The 22990-nt window shown below is 44.6% G+C and overlaps 2 protein-coding genes across 2 annotated transcripts; both read left to right on the top strand.

Annotated features, from left to right (window-relative positions):
• The first annotated feature begins 72 nt into the window (after positions 1-72).
• LOC6588654 lies at positions 73-3862 on the top strand. The gene is made up of 4 exons (XM_026984219.1): positions 73-691; positions 760-1012; positions 1072-3034; positions 3125-3862. The coding sequence occupies exons 1-4, from the start codon at positions 144-146 to the stop codon at positions 3529-3531; spliced, it is 3171 nt and encodes a 1056-aa protein (XP_026840020.1). The 5' UTR covers positions 73-143; the 3' UTR covers positions 3532-3862.
• Positions 3863-14794: 10932 nt separating this feature from the next.
• Positions 14795-15749, top strand: LOC6588577 (protein lifeguard 1). Its single transcript, XM_002013586.2, has one exon. The coding sequence runs from the start codon at positions 14848-14850 to the stop codon at positions 15628-15630; it is 783 nt and encodes a 260-aa protein (XP_002013622.2). The 5' UTR covers positions 14795-14847; the 3' UTR covers positions 15631-15749.
• Positions 15750-22990: the final 7241 nt, after the last annotated feature.

The following is a 22990-nucleotide window of genomic DNA, read 5'->3' as shown; positions in this document are numbered from 1 at the left end:
TCGTCTGTTCAGTGTTCTAGTTTTATCGCATTAGTGTACTAAGTCTACGAAAAAAATTGTAAAGTAAAAAAAATTGTAATACACAGAAACCCCGAGATCAAAATTCTCGATTTCGACCAAAGTTGAGTGCCCCCTGGTTTACGATGTCAAAGAAAGGATGGAGAGCAAAGTCCCAAACAATGATGTTTTTAGCTGCGCCCGATCCACCAGCTGTGGCCGCTCCACCGGATACGGCCGCGCCAGTGGAGAAACCAAGGCCCACGATGAAGGAGCCACCACCGACATTTATCTTTGACGTCGTAGTGACCAATTTGGAGGCACAGGGCGTAGAAATAACCGATCCCAAGGGGCTGGCGATCGATGTGAACTTCAATCGCATGCCTTTGACCCTCACCTCGAGCCGGATCAACGTCAACGAGTTCAAGCCGGGCAGCGGCGCGGAGTTCCAGACGGAGCCCAATTCCTTACGCAAAACTCTCGAGGAATGCGGCATGACATTCGTGGTAAAGTACAAGGATCGCGCTGTGGGCAGCGGACAGACATCCTTCCCTACCATGGTCACAGAGCGTATCGCACGAGAGATGAGCGACATCATCCATGTGGACACGTGCGTTTTGTCTAAAGGGGGAGAGCCGGCTGGTAAGCTGGAGGTCCTCTGCCGCCTTGTCATCCGCTGCAATGAGCAGCCGAAGTACGTAAAGAGTCCTTTCCCCCATAGTGATCCAGACCTAATAAATTGCTTCTTCCAAATATCCGCAGGGTGGGAGAGAGCGAATGCCAGCGGAACATGGACAAAAGCATCAATCCGCAGGACATAATGTTCGTTATGGGCGAATCCCAGCACTGTCCCAGTCCTTGCGATCCCTGCCTAGATGCCATGGATTCAGAGCCGGGTGACGAGCGTCTGCGCCTGGATCTGCAGCGATATCACAGTCAGAAGGCCGGCACCTTTAACCCCAACAAAATGACGACGGACAAACCATCTGGAATTCCGGCTTGCTGTGAACTGAAGGTGGGTGCGAGGTAAGATCAGAGCTCCCATTGATAATACTATCTTTTAAACCTTTGCAGAAAATGGCCGTGGAGTATGAGCAGCTAATAGACTCCATAACCAGGTCCACGGGCTGCGCGCCACCTCCAAAGCCGCCTTGTCGGAACCCGGATGAGTTTGATATGAGTCCCTGTCGTGACACACACATGCCCGTGGATCTGAAAATGCCAGGAGAGCCCCATCTGCCCTGCTTTTCGTATCTGCCGACTCGTCAGGAACAGAAGCCCGACTTTTGCGATCAGAACCATATACCAATGCCCATTGCAGACTGCGACGGAAAGAAGCCGGAGATCAAGCCCATCCGTTTCTGTCCCGTGTGCCTGACCAACATGTCCTGGATGCCAAAATTTGCTTCCTGCCCAAAGTGTGGCATCAAGCCGATGCCCGTGGTAGAGGACCGGCACAAGGAGAAGAAACTGACGGCCGACCAGATACTGCTCGAGTTCCTCGGCAAGCCACCGGCCACGATCGACGATTACTGCGTGGATCCTTGCGCAAAGGCAGTCAAGGACAAGGACAACGATGCAGGTGGCACTGACGAGTGTCCTCCCTGCCGCTGCACTTGCAAATTCGGGAAGCTCTGCGCCCACTGTCGCATCCGGAAACTATGCGCAGATATCTTCCAGACGAACCAAGTCCAGGCCAAGTGTCCCAAGGTGGAGCCGCAGCCGCCCGAAGACTTTTGCGTCGTTAACAAGTCGAGTAACGAGGACTGCCGACCCTATCTGGCCAAGGTTTTCTCTGAACTGCGCGACCTCTACGACATCAAGGACACTAAAAAGATATCCGAGTTCGATGAGAACTGCGAACTAAAAAAGACCAAGGAAGAGGAGCCAGACACGACAGGCAAAGTTGATCATAAGAACATCCGCAAGGATAAACTCAAGGCACAGACTACGAAGAAGCCTCTCTACAACCCAGGCCCCAAGCGCCCCTTCAACACCCGCACCGTGACCGGCCGCCACAAGTACTGCGTTCGCCAGCAAGGAGGAGTATCCAGAGGCCACGGCTGGGCATGGAGCAACAGCTATGAAGCACGCAAGATGGGCTGGCGACCCGGCGCCATCCGGCGGCCCATCAAAAAGCTTATGAAGTTTTTTCTTCTGGACACTAGCCGAGAGTCGGCCTTTAAGAAGTGCAAAGATGCTGAGGCCAAGGAACTGGCCAAGGAGCTACAGCAGCCGGTGCTCAATGTCTGCAAGAAGAACGGGGAGATCTTTATCACCCTCCGGCCGTTGGGCACGCTCGGGATGCGGCAGAAGCCCATCATCTTCCGGGTGGTTAAGAGTGAGCTGGCCGTGGCGCTGCGGAAGATCAAACGGATTCTCAAGGAAAAGGGCTTCAGAAAGTGCACCTGCCACCAGACGCTGATGATGTGCACCTGCCGCAACACCCTAGAGAAGAAGCAGCTGGCTTCCGCCCTTGACAAGCAGTGCCAGCGCCACTGCATAGCCCCCTGTGCCGACCATCTGGTCCTGACGGACACCAGCGAGAGCGACGTGGAGTTCGACTTCGATGTCACGCCTCCCGCAGGCACCGAGCAGCCGCAGAGGCGACCCAAAGCTCGCAGTGAAAACCGAGGCACACAGACTAGCAAAAAGGACCGACAGCCGCCGCCGCCAAAGTATCCACTGAAGCAGAGTCCCTACTGGAAAGCGTACAACTGTGCCGCGGGCGATCGCTATGTGGCCACGGCCTTCGGGTCACCCGGCGAGGATGTCTACGAGGATGGACTCTTTGGGTGGGGTGGCGGTGGACCACACGGACCGTCCGCCCAGCCTGGAGGAAAGCCGAAGGCGCCTGGCATCTGGGGCTCCCCCGAGGGAGGCCCTATGCCAGCGGGACCAGGAGGAGCCAGTCGAGGCGGCCGCGGAGGTGCCTCTGGAGGTGGTGGAGGTGGTGGAGGAGGCGGTGGTGGTGGTGGCGGTGGTGGTGGCGGTGGCGGCGGCGGTATACCAGCCGGATTGAAGGGATTCCCAAAGGGTGTGGCTGCCAAAGTGGCTGCAGCTGCTGCAGGAGGAGGTCTCAAGGGACCACTATCATCAGTAGGTCGTGGAGGAGTGGGAGGCGGAGGAGCAGGAGGCGGAGGAGGAGGACGGGGCGGAGGTGGAGGTGGAGGCGGAGGTGGTCCGATTCCGGTGAGAATGCCCCAGCGATATATAAAAGCCCTCGAGAAAGCGGCCAATGCTGAGAAGGAGGTACAACAGAAGCAAGCCGAGCAGAAGAAGAAGGGCATAGATATGATGAAGTACCTCCAAAAGTCGGGAGCTCTCAGCAAGCCCTGGAACCCGGCAGACGGCAAGGCTCCGAAAGGCAAGCAAACCGGTCCTGTCGTCGGACCCGATGGCCTAACCGACGCCCAGCGCAAGCGTCGCGCCCTGCTCGACATGCCCCAGCCCCCGCTCGATTCGATAACACGAAGGGGCAAGCCCTTCGATCCCTGTGCCCCAGCTGCCTACTACTGTGGCTACTACTGCTAAGCGTGCGTCCCCTCTCTCGCCCCATTTTCAAGCATTTCCATTTGGTGTGAAATTTTATTTGCCACTTTTCCTCCCCTTCATCAAACATTCAGCAAGTGTGTTGGCGTTTTGTTGTCGCGTTTCCTCGGAGCTGATCAACCCACAACGATTCGCTTTCAATTGACACCACGTCTCCAGGAATTTGAACTGGAGATGGTCCGCAGGCACAACACATTCACGCACAGATGTACGGAGGCATCCACCTCACTAATGCTGCGAAAATCCAATGGCATTACCAAATGTTATGTTATGTGGAAGAAGATTGTATAAAGCTTGTACATAATGCATGAAATATGGCAATTTCAATTAGTTTTTAGTGCCACAGAACGACAGACAGACATGGGATTATATTTTGTAAGCCCAACAGCTTGTTTGCGATATTATAACAGCATTTTGGATTTGCCAGTCGACATTGGAATAGAGGGGAGCCGTTCCAGCAGAGATTGAAAATGTTGTCTGTGCAGTTAATTAAATGGCAGGCACGCACAGGACGAAAAGGAGCGAGGAGCGAGGAATGACGCGCTGGGCAGGGGCAGGGGAACAACAGCTGCAGCACTTTATCAACGGCTATACACTTTGAGGAAATATTCTACAAGAAATTAAGTTTCCGATTATCATTTTAAAGTTATTATAAGCTCAAAAATTATTAAGAAAATATCAAACTAATATCACATTTTGAATAATCATCCTAATCAAAGACCAGAATTCAAACATAAATTGAATCGTCTATAAGAATATATAATAAAAGAAATCTCAGTATCAACTGCTAAGGATTTTGCACTACTTTCTCTCAGTGCACATGGGCACCACACACGCTCTACGCATAGAATAATAGTATATTAATAGGGAATGCTAATGCTATGCAAAATACCTAAGCTGATTAGGAGATATAGGCTCCCTATAGCACTCAATGGAGTCGTGCGTGCCCATATTCGGGGCTAATAAGTGCCTCCCAGGCTCCCATGCTCCACTATCGTACGAGTATCATACATGATTGTTGCTCTCGGCTCTCGGAAATCCCTCGACGCAGTTGTACCCCAAACCCCCAACCTTCTTAGGGCCAACGAACCATTGTAAATTGAGCCAATTTATTTGGGACGAGACGAGCAAAGGTACGAGCATCAAATTTGCACGAGAGTAAGCGAAATTTTTTAATTATACAAATTACAGCAATTAAGTGGGGAAAGAAAACGCGAAAAAATAAAAGATTCCTTTTTTTGCGTGTTCATTGAGTAAGAAAAATATATCTTACCTGAAGTGAAAAAAGAGCAAATGGGTAAATAGTGACCATGAGGATAAGGATAAGGTTGGTTTTGGGATACTAAGAAACTTGGAGAACGCTGATAGCAGATGGGGTAAAACTTTTAATGAGTGTCTCTATGTGTTCAGCTGAGTTTTTTCGTAGCAAAAAGTGTAAAAAATGTTTTCTGAAAAGTTAAAATTTTCATCCACGAGAATTCCCATAAGTATTCAAGGGGAATCTTGTCGAATGAATAAAATGGGAATTCCATCAATAGAACTCTTGGACGTTGACATGCAATGACTGCATCTTACAAGAGGCGATACAATCACTGCAGGCAAAGCGCAGCCCTCCTCCCGCCCAACCGACCGAGGGGCGCTTCCGCATGGCGCACGGCGCGTAGCCGAACCGAACGCGAGCAAGCAGGAAAGATAGCTGATAACTAAATCTAGATCAGGGCTGTCTATGTCACCCCTGATCAAGTTGTGCATAAAAATCACACCAAGCATTTTTCTACGGTTAACTAAGGATAGGAGGCTTACTAATAGCAGTCTACTAGAGTAAGATGGGAGTCTCACACCCCCATACCATACCAGAAAACTTTATCTTGGGATCTAACATAACACAAAGATCAACCAATATCAATCGAATTATAAATATATAAATCATTTTCCCCGAAATGATAATCCTGTCTACCACGAATCAATTGTACATTAATTAATTTTCTACTAAGACCCCTCTGCTTTTTGTACCGCCTGCCGATATGAATCCCCTTCAAAGCATTAAGATTCATTCGAATTTCACTGAATTTAAATTAAACTGCAAAATTTCCACCCCAAAAAAAGTGCGTAATAAAAAGTTTCTTCAGCAACAAAATAGCCAACAAAACATCACCTGATAAATTGAGCAACAGTTTTCAGTTTCCGTTGCGGAAATATTTTATAGGACACTTAGCAGGCGACAGGAGCACATTTATTTTTGGCACTGCACCAGATAGGCATGAAATATTTCAAATTTCTGGCACAAATTTGTAGCAGCGGCCGAGAGACCACTGGAAGGGATACACAGATGATTCAAATATTCCAAATTATGATTGGGGGCGAGATGCCCTCGAATGCCCTTCTCTGCATAATTAAATGGGAGGCGGAGTAAGGTTGAAATCCTGGGCAAACTCTGTTGAATATTTCATTTAATGGGATTTTTAATTTGACGCTTTAAAGTCAGCAAGGCAGGAAAAAGCAGAGAACGGAGAGTGAGGGGCAAAGGTAAACGCATTTTGGCACTCCATAAATCAAACAGAAGAAGAGAACCCTCTAGCAAGTGGTACCGCTGATACCCTGGGCCTGGCACGAGAGAGAAAACAATTACCAGAGAATGTAAAAATATTTATTTAGTGAGCTTGACCTCCGGTCGGGTACTGGTCTCCTCGAAGGACCCTCGTCCACGCCGGCCATGTCAGTGGCCATTCGGTCTGGCAGCTAACATCCGTTTCCGTCAGCACAAACAAAGCTTTTATCGGACATAAAACTGTAGCGAGGGCGCAGAGAAATGCCCGGACTTGGCCCGTCAGGGAGCGTTACGAAAATGTTGTACACTGAGGTGAAGGCAAGTGAAAGCGAGTGAAGGCGAGTGGCTGTCCAAGACACTTTATCATCATTTGTCAATTAGTTGCATTACCTTTAAAGCCGGCAAGCGGCAAAGGAAGTCTTGGGTGCGACAGGTCGCAGGCAGGTCCATTAGTAGCCGAGCCAACTTATTTGCTGCATAATTCATAATAATTATGCCGGCAAATTTGTGCTGCCCCCGAAACTTTCGCAACTGTCCAAATCATTCTCCTTCCTTACTTACCCATTTTTGCCAACTTTTCTGCGGCGCTTTTGGCTCTTTTTGCAATTTTGGAGCAGCTGTGCAGGATTTGAGATTCCTGGCTGTCATATAGCTGCCACTGAGGAAGCCCTGCAACACCTGCTGCAACATCGCAGCGTCTCTTTTCTGTCGGTTTAAGCTGCCATAATGCCACAATGGCAAAAGCCAGCTGTCCTTTGTGCCACAATTGGGTTTTAATGAATATTCGATTGCAGCATTTTAATTGCCACACGGAGTCACCACGGTTGCATGCAGGCCGACACGCAATCTCGAGTCTCCGAGCTGGCTGCCTCGCAACCGTTGCTCTAATTAATGCAGAAATCCGCTCTGCGACAACGCTGCGTATGAGCAACAAAGCAGCGCCGACAACGCTGCGTATGGGCAACGACTTGGAAACGTAATCGGAGTACCCTTCACGTGAGTCCACTCCTCTTTCAAGCAGTCCATGCCTTGGCCCCGCCCTTGGCCAAAACAAACATCAGCTTTACGATTCCATTAAAGGCTAAGGGAAAATGGCAGAAAGCCCGAAAAAAGGGTATCAGCTTCCCAGACTGTGAGTGTGGCTTAGTTTTTAGGAAAACTTTGACAGCACAAAGGGAAATTCACAAAACTCGGGTCCAGAAGAGAGGAGCACACAATCTGAGTAGTATTCTTCAATTTAAAAATTTGATTTGTGTTTGTGGCACTCTTACTACCAGATTTTAATTCGGGTTAGTCGGAAGTTATGGCTCATTGGAGCGGATTATAGGTGCTCGAAACTCTGACAGACTTTTGCAAATCAACTTTCTAGCACCATTATCATTGGCTTTTGTCAACTCGGAATCATAAACAAAAACTCTGCTCTCGGGTATCTTTCTGGCAGTGAAAACTATAATAATCCGTAAAATAAAACATTCTAGTCGGAAAGAGAGAGGGAGAGAGAGAGAGAGAGAGAGCTCTCCCACACCCATACCTACCCCTCAAGCGTGGTAGAGCGGTGGAGTGCGGCATGTGGCAGCTTTTGGGTCCGTGCGCCCCAAGTATGCAATAAAATAAAATATTTATTCATGCATGCGCATGCAAACAAGTACGCGGCAAATTTCGCCTGAATTTTATTTTATTTCTATGGAATAAAACTCAAAATAAAATAAGCCCCCGAAGCAAGTACTTGCTTTGTGGCAGTTCCGGCATTTCAGAACGCACTCTATAAAGAATTTTGGAGGCTTGGGTACAAATTACCGTCGCAAATTAAACAAACGCCAATTGATTGAAGAAAATCACAGTTTAGGAGCTAAAGATTAGGGTAGCATTGGAGATCCATCTTTCACCCAGTAATGCTGAAGTTCGCCGATTGAATACGTTTAATTAATAATTAATTAATCAATAAAATTATAACGAAAACGTCGTAGCCCCTTTGCCTTCATCTTTTTTATAAGCTTTCAATTCTAAACCCCACTCCTCTGATAAACCCACAACCAATTTATTTCAAACTAAAAAATAAAATAGTCCCCAGAATGTTTTTTATTTTGTAGCAAAACTTATCCCCCTCTCAAGCGACAAGTGAATTGTTCAATGTGTTGTTGATTGATTTACAATTTTCCCCCAATCTGTGTATTTTCATTTTCTTTTTAGGGGCCTCAGGGGACAAACATTTGTCATCAGTTTATAGCAATAAAGGATTACATGAATAGTAAAACGAAACCCAATAATAAAAGTAGCAACAACCAAACCGAAAACTAAATAAAATAACATTTATATAGATTTGTGTGTTTAATGTTTTAGGGACAGCATGTGGTGGGGCGTCCACCAAAAGATTTGCATAGAGCAATTAAAAATATGGAAACCGAAGCCTGGAGGCAGGTGCTGGATGAAAATGAATTTTAATTAAATGGAAACACCATGAAAAAACTTCCAAAAATACAAGTTTCCGGCTACCCAATGGAGACGGAAAGCTAAAATTCAATTAAACTAAAGTTTTGCCTTGCAGATAAATTCCTCAAAAGTGTTTCCACTTATATGTGCAGCCACGATAGGATCGAGGGCGTTCACTGAAAAGAGCAAAACTTGGCAAAAAATGCAGCCAACTTGAGTTAAGGAGGAGACTTAAGCCAGGTCCTGTCCCTCAATGATTATCTGGAACTGTAGAGATTCCGTCGCCTCCTCCATCTTGGACCACTGTCTGAGTGCGTTCGATGATGAGCCAATGACCATGAACTTTGTGGACATTTTGCGGTTAAACCTTGTTTCTTCTTCACTTTCTCTTCTCTCCTTTCTTGCTTTCTCTACGTGTGTGATTGGCAAATATTTTTGCTTGCTTGGAAAATATTTGTGCCACTTGAAGAGGAGCAATGGCTGTGAATCTCTAGCTGAAAATCAAGGACTGCAAGCAGCCGCAGGCGAACAAAATGTGCAGCATATTAAACACTTTCCCTTCGCAGGATCCTGGAGTTGATTTTCCATGGAGTCATTGAACCGCAAAGGGCATAAAGCTGCCAATTTGCATGACAGACTCCCAGCCACTGAGTGATGGCAATGGAAATGGGATTGCCGTATGCATGAGGTGACCCAGCGGCAGAGTCTGAATAAACGTAAGTGGATTCTGTTGTGAAGGGCGCCCTGAAGTATCCAGTCTTAAAGTGAAGGATTCAGTGACCATATAATAGAGTTAATAGCAAGAAAGAAAAACTTATTACGGCATGACATTCCACGAAGATTTAACTTTTCTATTTCCATATGATATTAATGGTGCGTGATAAGTACATACTGTATAACTATTTCTGAAGCATTCGAATATCTTTTAAGGTAAAAAAATGGAAATTAGGTACACACTTTAGTTACTACATTAAATATTCGATTCATTTCTCATTCCTTTTAGACGAAGCAATCCTAGCCTCTGCAGATACATATTACAGCTTTTGGAGTTCCACAATGATCAGCGAAACATATGGGCTTCTCATACCGACAGCTTCTATAATATGGACCGTCGCGAATTTTGCACTATTCAGATTTTATAGGGACTACAATGCCGAAGCTGACTTGAATTGTATTTTCAGAAGATTTCAGTACTCTTTAACAGAATTTAGATTGCATTCAGGTTCCGCAATTTTCCCGTACAATATATGATTTCCCTAGGTCTATCCGTAAGCAAATATTCATTCTGTCCCAGCTAGTATTCCTGGATGCCAGCAGTGTATCAAGCCAGGAGCCGGAACTCCACCCCTTTGTTACATCTATTCTTTAATCACTTTCAATGCCCCCTTAACCACTTAACAATCCTTTAGTTTAAAGCTCAGAGATGTTTTTAGTTATCACCAGCACCAAAAGATAGCCCGAAATACTTTGCAAAAATAAAAACTGATTGTTGCTCCGAGCAGGAGCGTTGACTGCATCAGAAATAATATAGCGACTCAACGACTGCTGTTGCAGTTGCCCCTCTTGGAGGTTCTTGCCCTTGGCGTATTGTAAATTTTAATGACCGCGACAAAGGGTTAAGGATGGGCACTGGGACCCGGAGCCGACTCTGCAATGAGAAAAAATTTAAACAATGACAAACAAGCAAACAAAAAAACTGGCGAAAATAAAACCAGAGCGAAAATAAAATATTCCGTAATAATGCATAAAATAAAGGAAATGGGGCTCGGTAGTCGCGACTCGAGAAAAATTGAGTTTCTCTCCGCATAAAATTCACACGAAACACGGAACGGCACGGAGTCGAGTGGAGTGGAGTGTTAGTGTTGTTCTCCATAAAATAAATACGAATGTTGGAGTGGGTGAATACACAAGTACGGAGGAGTACGGAGGAGTACCACGGATATTGTCAACGACATTTCTTGTGGGTTTTTTTGGGCTGCTGCTGCTGCTGCTGCTGGGGCTGCAGCGTACTTTTTATCAACTTTAAATCCGCAAAATGAGTTTTTCTTGTGGATTTGCATAGATTAAATTGCAATGGCTCTACCCCCTACTAGAAGTATACACAACACATTATGTGTATGAACCTAATATTTTTTGGTGCCGGACACTGGTCGTTGTTCAGAGTTCGTTGTTGGCTGTTGGATACCTCGTTATGGGCAAGTATTTGTTAAGCCAGAATCACTGGCTCGTGTTCCATTTGCCTTTTTTTGAGATTCTGTTGAACTTCTGGCCAACATTTTGCTGTTGGCTTTCGGTCTTTTGTCATCGATTTTGTGGTTCAACTGCGCTTGGTGGCCATTCCTGCCAGCCATTCCTTGCTACGCTACGATTTCTTTAGTTTTTGGCTTTACTTTTTTTTTGGGGCTCGGGCCAAACTTTTTGTGTCGCTTGAAAACTCATTTAAAGTTTGGAAAGTGTTGATAGATGGCTGCCAGCCAGTCAGCCACGCCCCTGTGGGCGCACCCTGTCTTAGAAGTTTCCCATTCTCATGCTTTTGGCCCTGTTCTGTTTTGGCTAAGGCTGTTTTCATTAGCCCAGTCCCAGTCCCCGACCCTTGTGGATTAGGTTGACACGTGACGCACTTCAGCCTTGGGGCTCAGATCCTTACCCTCCAAAAAATAGAAATAAAACATCAAAAAAGAGACAAAAAGAAAACTTGTTGATAGTTGTTTGACAAAAGCTCAGGGCTTTCCATAAGATGGGCATGAGAAGGGAATGGGTCTGGCTCTGGGTCTGGGCCTGATTCACTTTAAAAAGCAACACGTGTCGTGCTAGAGTCAGGTCCTGACCGAGTCCTGGGGCATGACCCCACTAAAAGGCATTTTGATTGATGTGTGGCACAAAAGTGTCTGGGCACACCGTCACTTTGCAAATTTCGGAGCAATTGACAGGCCCCACATGCGACCAAAAAGGAAAACAACCCAGATTTTGTCCAACTGTCAACAAAGTTTGTGTGGAGGATTCCCCTAGATTCGTACCACAAATTAGGGAATTATAAATGCTTTTTATGTAGAGCGTAGAGTGTCCGGTTTTAGTTGCCAGTAAAACTACGTCTAAATGGGCAGCTAGGCAATCAGAAAATGCCAAGTGCAGTCCTCCATCGGTTCCTTCGGCCACTCCAGACCCACAAAGGAGCTGGGACTGAAAATACTGAAAAGCATTTTCACTTCCATCCAACCAACAAAACTGGGCGAAAAAAAGCTCTCAATTTTTTTGCTGAATTAAGTCAAGGCGCAGAAGCGAATGTGAGAGGGCTATATGGAGATGGTGGCATTCAGCCTGAGTTTTGGAGTCTGTGAGCAACACCTGTTGTAGTTGTTGCTTTTGTTAGTCCGATGGTAGTTAAGATCAAGCCATAAACTATTGACCCACTCACATAGCAGATTGTAAGGGAAAACTTCTCGCAGAGGAAGTTAGTAAAGCCAAAGTTATTCGGATGCGGATAGACCGCCACTTCAAACCTTTTGTTTTTTATGGTAGTTATCTCTGAGAAACTAAACATTAAGATAGGTCACTTTCTGACCGATACAACTCAAATTTCTTTAATAAAATGTTTAGGAGGTCAGCTTTTTGAGAGTGTGTCATCGCCTCACTTTTTGGCTTATGCGATCCATTCCATAAATTGAGGTATTACTCTGTAGATAGTTGCAGTGCATTGCGATCTCCAGCATCCGTTGCACCTTGTTCAGGAACTAGTCCCAGCCCTCGCACTGCTTCCCTGCCACCAACATATCCGACATGCCCCGAGCCAGGCTCACATCATAGTGGTCATATTCTAAATCTTCTCCAAACTTCGCCCAATACTGCGAGTCGTTGAATGGCCAAGAATCCCGCTTCGCACGGAGAAACCGGAGCAAACTCTGGCTGTGGCGGCGCCCGATCTCGTAATCTAAAGGAGTCAGGTCGACTCCCAATCCCTGTGGCTTTGGGATTTCGGCATTCGGTTCAATTAGCAAAATTCCGGACTATCTTAAATATTGAGCTTGATCCAGTCCTCGTAGAACTGGAGGCCGACAAAAAACACGATGGAAAGCTGGAACGCAGCTGATCTGTGCCCGCGATGGCGATACGGACCAGGATTGCAAGGAAGCCTTGCCCTGGCAGCACTTTGCTGCTCCTCGTGCTGCGGTTTCGCCGGGCAAATCCGGACTATTGTAGGTCTTGCAGTTCTCGCAAATTAATTTGATGTCTTCTAGAAGATCCGTCTCCCACCAGTAGTACGAGTATTCCAGTCGTTTCCTGATGTTATTCAGATCCATGGGCCTATGGATCTTTTCTTGGTAGTCATATATGCGTTGCTTCATGGCGTTCACGGGATGTCGAAAGCCGTCTTTAGTTTCAACAACAGATTTGTGTTCCTTCCCTTGCAATGGGGGGGCGGCATCATCACCGGCTGCACGATCCCATTCACCGGCTCGACCTTGGCTCACTCCGTGGCGGAACCATCGCCAAATCGACCTGGCTTGTGAACACCGCCAGAATCCTCGTTTTGCGAGTCATTCATTTTCTGAGAACCGAGTGGAAAAGTGAGATTTTATTCGTCTTGCAGTATCCTCTGCAGCAAGAAGCTGTCTTGCTCTCTTCCCATTCAGACTACAACAATTTATCACTAGGAAAATAAATAGGAAACAAATAGCGTATATACATATCTCTCTTCTCTTCTGTTAAAATTTGTTTCAGCAGCTGCTCGCTTTTGGCTAGGAATTAAGCTGAAAAAAGCTACATATGGATGTCAAAATTCAGGGATGACTTTTACGGATGATTCATCAAAAATTCAAACTGAATTTGATTTACGATGCAGCATGTGCTAGTGTGTTTATGTATGTATGTGAAGGTGTGCTACTGCGCCGCATAGGTGGGGCTTAAGGAATGAAAAGACATTTTATTTGAAATTCTTCATCCTCCTAGGATTGATTAGAATTAAAGTGATTAGGATTTCCAGAGACAGGAGAATTTTCGTTGCTGGTATGGGTGTATGTATAGTGTGTTCATAGCAATCAATGGAAAAACAAGCCTTCCGAATAATTCCGGACAACAGACAGACTGACGGAATGGACAACGTTTTTTAAACCGAAAAACACGTTTTTTCTTCACCTTTTTTGTTAAATTTCAGCCTCATATGTATGGCCGATCAGACTCGTTTGCTTCATATGCCAGGCATTTCTTTCAGGGCTGACTTCACGGAATCGATACTAAGGCATCGATTTTCTGAAGTGCATCCTTGGTAGCTGCTTTAAAACGCAAACCAAACTAGAATAACACGAAAAAATAATAAGAAGAAGACCAAGAAGAAAGAAAGTACTAGAACGAACCAAAACTCCCACTGCAAATACAAAGACCTCTTTCTCTTTTTGACGTAGTCTAACGCTGAAGCACGGTTATTTGTTTGGTTATTAAATCTACTTTATTTCACCACATTTACTTTGGTTTTTTTTTTTTTTTGTTTCTTCATTGAGCCTTCATATCTGTTTTTTGTTTCCCTCCTTCGCTTTCGCAGGCCACAATTTTCACCTTGTCGACTTTGGCGATCACGTGGTTTTTCGAGCAAAATTCCACATCTTTCAGCCTGAGGGTCTGCAAGCGTTCAATCGTACCCTTGAAAGAGCGATAATATTATTATATTTATTAATTTGTATGTATGTTAAATACTATTTCATGCAAAATTCTTTCGATGCTATTGAATCGATTTGGCAAACGATGGAACGGACCATATCAGACGTGAAAAAAAAGGTTCCAGCCGTGTCTCCTCTGCCATCGTTGGTGATTCAGACGATCCTGCAAATGAAGCTGTATGATATATTAAGCATTATATTATAGGCTCTGCACCCTGAGCACATCCCGGGGGAACGTTGGGATGAGTCATCGAAAGTCCCATACTGCAGTGAAGATACCTACATTGTTTAAAGTAAGAAAATATGTCTCTATGTCAAAAGCTTTGTCACTGTCGGTCGTCGCAAATACAGTAATAAATCTTGTTTGGTAGCTAAGACCTGGGAACAGATCTCGCCTAGATATGCCTCTGCAGTACGATGACACATCTTCAAGCGAATGGTTTTTCCCTCGTGGGAATATGCACATGCTCTGTATTTATTGTACTAGAAAGTATCAACGACTGCTGTAAGCCAAATCAAACCTTCTCCGACTTCTCAATCACCCCTCGATTCCTTTAATTATTTGAGTTTTCAGTTCAAGCCTGGAAGTATCTCCAAACTCTCGAGCTGGACATACTTTTAAAAACAAGTCAACATTTGTGATCACAGAACAAAAAACAAGAACTAACAATGCAAGTCGGCAGTCAGTACGGAAATCTGGGAGGATCTCAAGCGGAGTTCTTGGCCTTGGAGCCGTATGGATCGTACGGCTCTGGCGATCCCGAGGGCCAGCCGAAGAACATAGGATTCAACGATGGCAGCATCCGACGGGGATTCATCCGCAAGGTGTACCTTATACTGATGGCCCAACTGGTGGCCACCTTCGGGGCCGTGTCGATCTTCATATTCAACGATAATGTCAAGATGTACGCCCTGCAGAATAGGTGGGTCTTCATTGTGGCCCTGTTTTTGATGCTGGCCACGCTGCTGGGGCTGGTGTGCAGCGAGAGTCTACGCCGCCAGACACCGATGAACTTCATCTTCCTGGGGGGCTTCACCGTGGCCCAGTCCCTGCTGCTGGGCGTGTCGGCCTGTCGCTTTGCTCCCACGGAGGTCCTGATTGCCGTGGGAATCACGGCAGCCGTCTGCCTGGCCCTCACGCTGTTCGCTATGCAGACAAAGTACGACTTTACCATGATGGGAGGCCTCCTCATCACACTGCTGGTGATCCTCCTGATCTTTGGGCTTGTGGCTGTGTTTGTGGGTGGCAGCATGCTCACCCTCATCTATGCTTCGGTCAGCGCCTTTCTGTTCTCCATGTACCTGATCTACGACACACAGCTGATGATGGGTGGCGGCCACCGTTACTCGATCAGCCCCGAAGAGTACATATTTGCGGCCTTGAACCTTTACTTGGATATAATTAACATATTCATGGACATTCTGGCCATAATTGGAAGGTCGGACAACTAGCAGAACAATCATCCGTTAACTGCAAACTGTTTAAATATGCTGCATACTTTCAGGCTTCACTTTGATAACCAACTCTCATATAATTTGTTGATTGCGCTCACAGACCAATAAATCAAATTGTGCAGCATTAATTGAGGCTCGTTTACTCGAGTCAATTGGGTCGGGGAATAAATTACAACGATTACAGGACAACAGGTGCACCGCGCACACGTCCCCCCGCCTACCTGTGCATCCGCATTGTCAATTAAGTTATTAGTTCAGAGCAATAAAACTGTCAAGGCCATAACAATATTAACATAAAGCCTACATAAATTGGACGAAACTTTGGCAATAAATGTATCTACAAAAGTCTGGAGAGTGTGTGGCTGTGGCTGTGGATGTGGATGTGTGTCGCTGACATAAACACTCCGGTCCGGTCCCAAGGCGAGAAGTCGCCGGCAGTCGCTTGGTTAAACAAATCAAGTGAACTCGGGGGCAACATCTGGCCAGGGTATACATTTAATTAACAATTGACAGTCGCCTGACAGTTGGCTAAGCACACGAAAGAACCCAAGACGCAGGAATACGGGAATACGAGGCAGGGGATGCGGGTGTGGACTCCATAGGGACTAGATCAGATATCGACAGTGCTGAGTGGTTCTGCTGTGGAGCTGCGGGAAATGGATCAATGGAAATTAGAGAACAGTATAACAAAAGAGGGAATAGATCTGCAGATCATTTGTCACCAATAATTCCCGTCAGATGAATCAAATATCTACCAAGTCACCAGATCTCTTAAGTTTCCTATAAAAAGTTCATTTGAAAACTAGTTCCAGCGGTGGAACCCAATCAGACAGCACTAATAGGACCTGAACAAGAAGAGAAATGACCCCAAAAAGTTTGCGGTTGGCCATCAATAAAAGTTGGCTGGCGCATTCACATCCACATCCACATCCGAGCATCCGCATTCGAAACCTCATCTTATCTGCTCGATACGACCATGACCATGATCCCTGGCCGCAGTAAAGGTTCTTTTTGGTTCTTCCCAACGTTTCAACCGCTTGGTTTTGCATCTGTAGTTGTATCTGTGTTTTTGTGTCCTGTCAATGCTTTTGTCACTTTTCACACGTGTACACACATACAAGCACACCATATATTTACCGAGAGGAAAGGCCAAGAGGGCGCCCGCATTTTTGTTGTCACGTTTGTGGCTTATGTACACATTGCCCGGTCGGAAAAGCGCAAAAGTATCCCGAAACTAACCGTGATTCATGTAAAACATGCGCTTTCCCCACACCAACATTCACAAAAACACTCATTCATGTGTAATGCGAATACGTGGAGTCATGAGTCCCCCCTCCCGACACACATACATACATACATCATTCAGTGCCCGCATTCATACGGAACTTGCATAAAGGCAACACTCACAGAAAAGTTTACGCTTCTGGCCGAAATACAGAACGTTTTTATTTCTACTTTAGTTTTAGCTCTCTTTTTTACAGCTTTCGGGAACTTTTGCATATTCCAACAGCAAAGACAGCGACAACGAGAAGGGGATAGAGGGAGTGGGGGGGGGGTTACAAGAGACAGCGATGGAGAAACTATTATGAATATTATATTTAGGACATGTTGCAAGTGCGTTAATGAGTTTTTTGTGCCCGTTTTGCTATCCCGGCTCTATGTAATTAGTACCGCATAGAAGTCGCCCGACCGACCCCAAGCTGTGGCCATTAATCACATAACTCACCCACTGACAGGCGGACAGGCGGACAGGCGAACAGGCGGGCAGACTGACTGAGGAACAGGCCAAAGTTGACACAGATTTGACCTGAAGGGGGTTTAGCCAAAGGACGCTTTGTACTTTACCATTCATGATGGTTGAAAGGAGATACATACGTACATATATTGTTAGCAGTAAAGGGTTCATTGTACTGTCACCTGAAGGAAAGCAAACAAACGTACTTAAAGGTAAACTCGTTGCTAAACCACTAATTTAATATATTCAATAAAAGATGTCATAATAGTTGACAAACACATTTATATTCACAGGTAATTCCGTAATTGATTCGGGCTATGATAATCATCGTATTACAAAAGTGAAAGCTATTCAATTAAGTCAATTTTTGAATTGAGCTAGTACTGGACTTGGCTTGGTTAATTAATAGGTAAGGTCAGTTCTCGAATAGGTCTAGAAATAGGTCTGTCAGGCAGCAATTAGGAAAGATAAATATTTATAGAGATAGGTCAATAAACATAGTGAGCCGCAGTGAAGTCATATATCTGTTTATAACATACGTATCGAAGTATTTACATCAAATTCTGTTCTGACATGATTCATGGAGGTTCATTTGTTCGTTTTTTAAGGAGTGCACATGTTTTGCCATTAATATCAAATTTCAGGCAAAGGAAATTGCTTTCTGTCCACACATTCTCTCATCGGATCATGTCCGTCGGAATTTCCTTACTTACCACTGTAGAAGACTGCAAAAAAGCTCCACAAACCCACCCAATTAACCCATCGAATGATTGCCTAACTGAATCAGACGCCCCGAGCATCCAACATCCATCAAATTTTGAGCCAAAAGTGAGCTGCAGCTTTGCAAAAGTAAATGTATGTACGAGTATCTTTGATTTAAGCAAAAATTCAGTTTCCTTGTTTCCTTTCGGGGGAATTTCCGTTTTCAGTGGGCCGTCCGCCTACCGATGTCCAAAATCAATACAAACTCGGACTCAATCAAACATTTCCCCATCTGCATTCCGGTTCAGTGCTCTCTGCTTTTGCTACCAATCACAGATTTTTCTTTATATCAATTTTCACAGAACTCTGCTACACTTCTGCCCGCACTCCGGACATCTGACACTCTCTCCCTTCCGACCAGTGCGCTGTGCAGTTTATTTTGCAATCAAATTGTTTTTATCACATCCGCACAACTAAACTGTAAACATTTGCAAGCAACACTTTTGCCAGTTCCGGCTTTCCTCGAAAAAATGGTCCCTCTAAATCCAGAAAATAGAAAAACAGGGGAATGCAAAGTGACTATGATGCAGGGGCCAGGAGCGGAATCAGGCTTTTAAAGTTTGGGTTGAGTGAAAGATTGAAAATATCCACTAAATATCCCACAATCACGGATAGAAGACATCGGAACTAAGACGATGCTGTATCCACCATGTGGTCTACATTTACTCCACTCTGCAATCAGAATGATAGTTAGTGCTCAGTTAGTTAGCGTGATAGAACCTCATCTCATATCTTTATCATTTAATTGATCAAATTTGCACTTCCCCAAACCCAATATGCCCCATAAATAAGTCATTAAATGGGCCCACCCATCTCATCCCAGTCCGCCCCTGGACATGGAAAAGCAGACACGCAAAGAAAAATAGAAGAGAATGTTAAAAAAGAAAACCCGACTAAAAATGCAACGAAAAATTAGAAAAACGACGAGTGGAAAGGCGAGACGCACAGTCAATGTTAGAGAGCGAAAGGGAGGGGCGGCTACAAATTGTTTCGATGAAGGCAAAGAAATTTGCAATCAAAGTTGAGAGATTCTGCTGCTCCGCTATTGGGGTATTTTTTCTGTAGTTTGCAGTTGTTTGGGTTTTAGCCACATTTAACTTGAGTTTGCGGAACGCAGGAAGATTGAAAATCAAACCGAGGGCGAAATTCAATTAATGGCTCGGCGGGAAAACATTTGGAAAGCGACTAATTGTTGGTCGGAAAGTTGGCAAACAAGTCTGTGAATGGAATACCATATGCCAGCGAGTTTTGTTGTGGAGGGTACGAGTGCTGTGCGCTTTTTGGGGCAATGGGAATTCATGAAAATTTCAATCGCTTTCCATTTTGCGGTAAGCTGCTTAAATGCGCCTTTGATCCACGGAGTGGTCGGGACCAACAGGACCCTGAACCAGCATCCTCTAACTTCGACCAGAGTCAATTTTTGACCGGCCACGTGATGAGCATCAAAAGCGTATTCAAATCCAATGCCAGAAAGTGACAAACAGACAAGAGGCAGAGTTCAGGGGAAGTTGGTCAAACATACAAATTGTCGAGCCGCATTTACAATGGGCAGTGGGGGGTCGGAAGGTGGCCTGGGGGCCTATGGGGGCACAGACAGTAGCCGGAGCAGTCATGCACACGAAACCACAGACCCGGATTGGGGCTCGGACTTGCCTTTGCAAAGGGAATAAGCCTGAAGCCTCTGGAGCGTGGACAATTTAACAATCTTATTTATTTATGAAAGCCAAAATGCACTTCGATTGTCCGACAATGGAAGATGTGACCGAAATTCAATTTAAATCGTCAACTTATTGATGGCCATTAAGCCAATTCTAGAAGCATTTACGTGTCCCAGACAGCAGTCAATAAGCAACAAATTGCTGACCAGAAAGATAGAGTTGGAGAGGGTTTTGACGATGGAGGAAGGTATAATGATTCCGTAAATGTAACTTCTTCTCTCATATTCTGACCCATATAATTCTTACATATTTTATTCCATATCCATAATACGTACAATCCCCAAATGCAATGCCTTCTTCCTAATTTATGTTACAATTTCAAGGCGTTACGGTCTTACCTTGGTAATTTTTCAATTAGTTTTCGCCACACCAATTCCACCTCTGATTCTGGCTCTGATTCCCAAACTGTGTCAGCCACGCCCTCGGCACACTCACGCCCACTGTAAAAAAAAAAAAAAAAAAAAATATGAGTGCAATACCAAGCAGAAAATAGCAAGCAGAAGAGGTAGCAAACAGGAGGCAGGTTAATAACCGACATGCCACGAAAAATTAATAGCAAACCATTTAGCCAAGTTTTCGCCGCTGCCACGCGACGAGCCCAAGAAAGAAAACCCCACCACCAGCAGCAGTGGGTGGTGGAAATTATGCAGCAGACAGCGGGAGACATCAGACAGTAAATGGAAATGGAAAACTTTGACTTAATTTGCGGGCAAGAATTGGGTTTGAGAGGTGCGAGCGTGCGAGTGTGAGTATCACTGGCAGAAAGACTTGCAATTTAATTAACAGAGCCAGTTAGACAGTCAAACTAAGCCCGGGTCGGGTCCCATCCCATAAGACACCCCTTCAACACACACACACAGAATGTGACCCATGAGCGCCCAGTTGAACCCTTGTTCTACCAAAATAAAAGTGCTTCACTCAAGTGGTGCACGCAAAATAACTTAAAAGCCGCAAAGTGGCTGGCAAAAACTATTTAAGTTTATGCGATAACAACAGTTAAGAGGGCCCTTTGCCTCAGACCATCTTGTAGATAGGTGGAAGGGTGTCACAGGGTATTTCAAATGGAAGGTAAGGTATGAGAACTAACATATGTTTTGGATGCTGAACTGCAGGGATATATGGACATACACTCTTGGGCATTACAGATAGAGATACCTTATAGACAAAAGTGGTGCCTTACCTTCTACTTAATATGCCATCTATAATATGTACCTCGGTGTTGCATACTTTCAGGCGCGGACCACATTCTCCAGTGTGCGTGCGTGCGTGCGTGTATGGGTGGGGGGGTGGGTTTGGCACGGAGTGTAAGAGTATATGTGTGCAGTTATGTAATTATGGTAATTAAAAACGCGCAGCAAACGTCGCTTGTTGGGGCTCCGCCGTTTGTCTTGTCATCGTATTTCATAGTTAAGCACCTTTTGGCTTTTCCTATTTGAACAAAGCCATAGACAGAGAAGAGGCTCCCCGACACACACACACACACACACATTAAACATTCGCATTTACATGAATAATATAACAAAAAGAGAAGGAGGGAAAGGACTATGCTTCTCGTCTGTTCCCCAATAGAATTATGATTATTCTGTTATAAATTGTAGCTGTCTCTCTTTGTCAGACTCCACCCCACCCACTCCCCTCCAACCACTCACACACAATTATCAATTAACAATGCTAATGAGGCTCCCTCCACTCTGCTTGGAAATTGTGCGAAGAAAAAAGTGCACAGTCCCCACGGCGAGAGGTGGTGAAACTGAAATATCCGCTTAAATCTGGCCATCGGGGATTATTATATTACTCTGCACTTTAACCGAAATCAAAATTATCCACAAAAGAAAAAATACACTTACAATTTGTGTGCAATGTAAAAAAACCTCATCTCGTTTATTTATTTCCCAATGAGCAGTTAATTGCTTTTAAGCTTCAGCGATTAAAACGAAAAATATTGTTTATGACAGATTAAAGCGAATAATGATGCATCACATCAGACAATAGATGTGTTAAAAATTAAAGATTTAAATGGAAACAGATACCGGGGAAAAAGTTAACAGCTACCAAGGGAGACTTTTAAAGGTTTACTATTTGTTTCACTGAAACTTTAAAGATTAATATTCAATGAATGAAATTGTACCCTTTTTGTTGTGTCCACGTTTTATTTTGTACTATTTTTTGCATGTTGTTTCATTTGTGTCTGATATATAATCCCTTTACAATACACATAACGCCACAAACATCAACAACTTGCATAAGATACTGGCACAAAAACTCGCGAAAATATGCGAAATATATAAAAAATTGTTAACGAATTCCATTGGCAAAATGTTGTCACGAAATTTAACGAAAACATTAGCAGTTCCATTCGCTTTCCTAACTCCCTCTCATTAGGTTGTAAATAAATATAAATCAGCAAAACTAATAAAATGCAAAATAAATATAAATATAAAAATCAATGTGTCAAGCCTTCCTGTTTATGTTAAAAATTATATAAAATAGCAAAACGATAAAACAGGAAAAAACATATATATGATATGTACATACATATATGTATATACCATTATTTCATTGCTCTTTGACATTTTAACAACATACAAAATATCTGGCATTCTGTATTTCTATTCTTCCACTTATTTTACATTAATTTCATAAATTCATATAACAGCACATTGTTTTATTGCTCTTTGACATACAATATTTGGCATTCTTCCACAAGTTTTGCATAAAACAAAAAATACTATAAACAGCCAATTCAATAACCTCTTCGCACTCCCCTATCCATACCCTTCTCGTTCTCAGTATGTACACTGACATATTATTTTTATTTGAATGAAATTTGCTCACATTGTTTGCAGTTTCGGATTAACCTTTGCCTTTATCTCCGCCCATTGACGGCCACCTAATCCCCCCGCAAATCCCTCAGTGCTGGCAATGTTATACGACACCTGTTACTCCAGTATACAGCACACATCGATGGGGATTCCCTCCCCCGCTCCAAAAAGCCGATACCATTGCGTATGGTTATGGCTTTTGGCCAGACGCATAAACCACAATTTGTGGCTATGCTGGCGCCACAAACACCGATGCCGACACCTCTAAAATCGAATCGAAAAGCTTTCCCTTTTTTCTGGTAAACAGTAGCGATAGAGGT

The sequence above is a fragment of the Drosophila persimilis genome, unplaced genomic scaffold (assembly GCF_003286085.1).
Source record: "Drosophila persimilis strain 14011-0111.01,24,50 unplaced genomic scaffold, DperRS2 tig00000000-arrow-pilon, whole genome shotgun sequence".
Classification (NCBI taxonomy): Eukaryota; Metazoa; Arthropoda; class Insecta; order Diptera; family Drosophilidae; genus Drosophila; species Drosophila persimilis.
This window is presented reverse-complemented; position numbering and strand designations above follow the sequence as displayed.

Bases quoted from the DNA above. Each gene is read 5' to 3' on its own strand.
- LOC6588654 (XM_026984219.1), top strand. From the start codon at position 144: ATGTCAAAGAAAGGATGGAGAGCAAAGTCCCAAACAATGATGTTTTTA. The intron at 1,013-1,071 runs GTGGGTGCGAGG...AAACCTTTGCAG, and splicing joins CGGCTTGCTGTGAACTGAAG to AAAATGGCCGTGGAGTATGA. The intron at 3,035-3,124 runs GTGTGGCTGCCA...TGGGAGGCGGAG, and splicing joins ATTGAAGGGATTCCCAAAGG to GAGCAGGAGGCGGAGGAGGA.
- LOC6588577 (XM_002013586.2), top strand. From the start codon at position 14,848: ATGCAAGTCGGCAGTCAGTACGGAAATCTGGGAGGATCTCAAGCGGAG.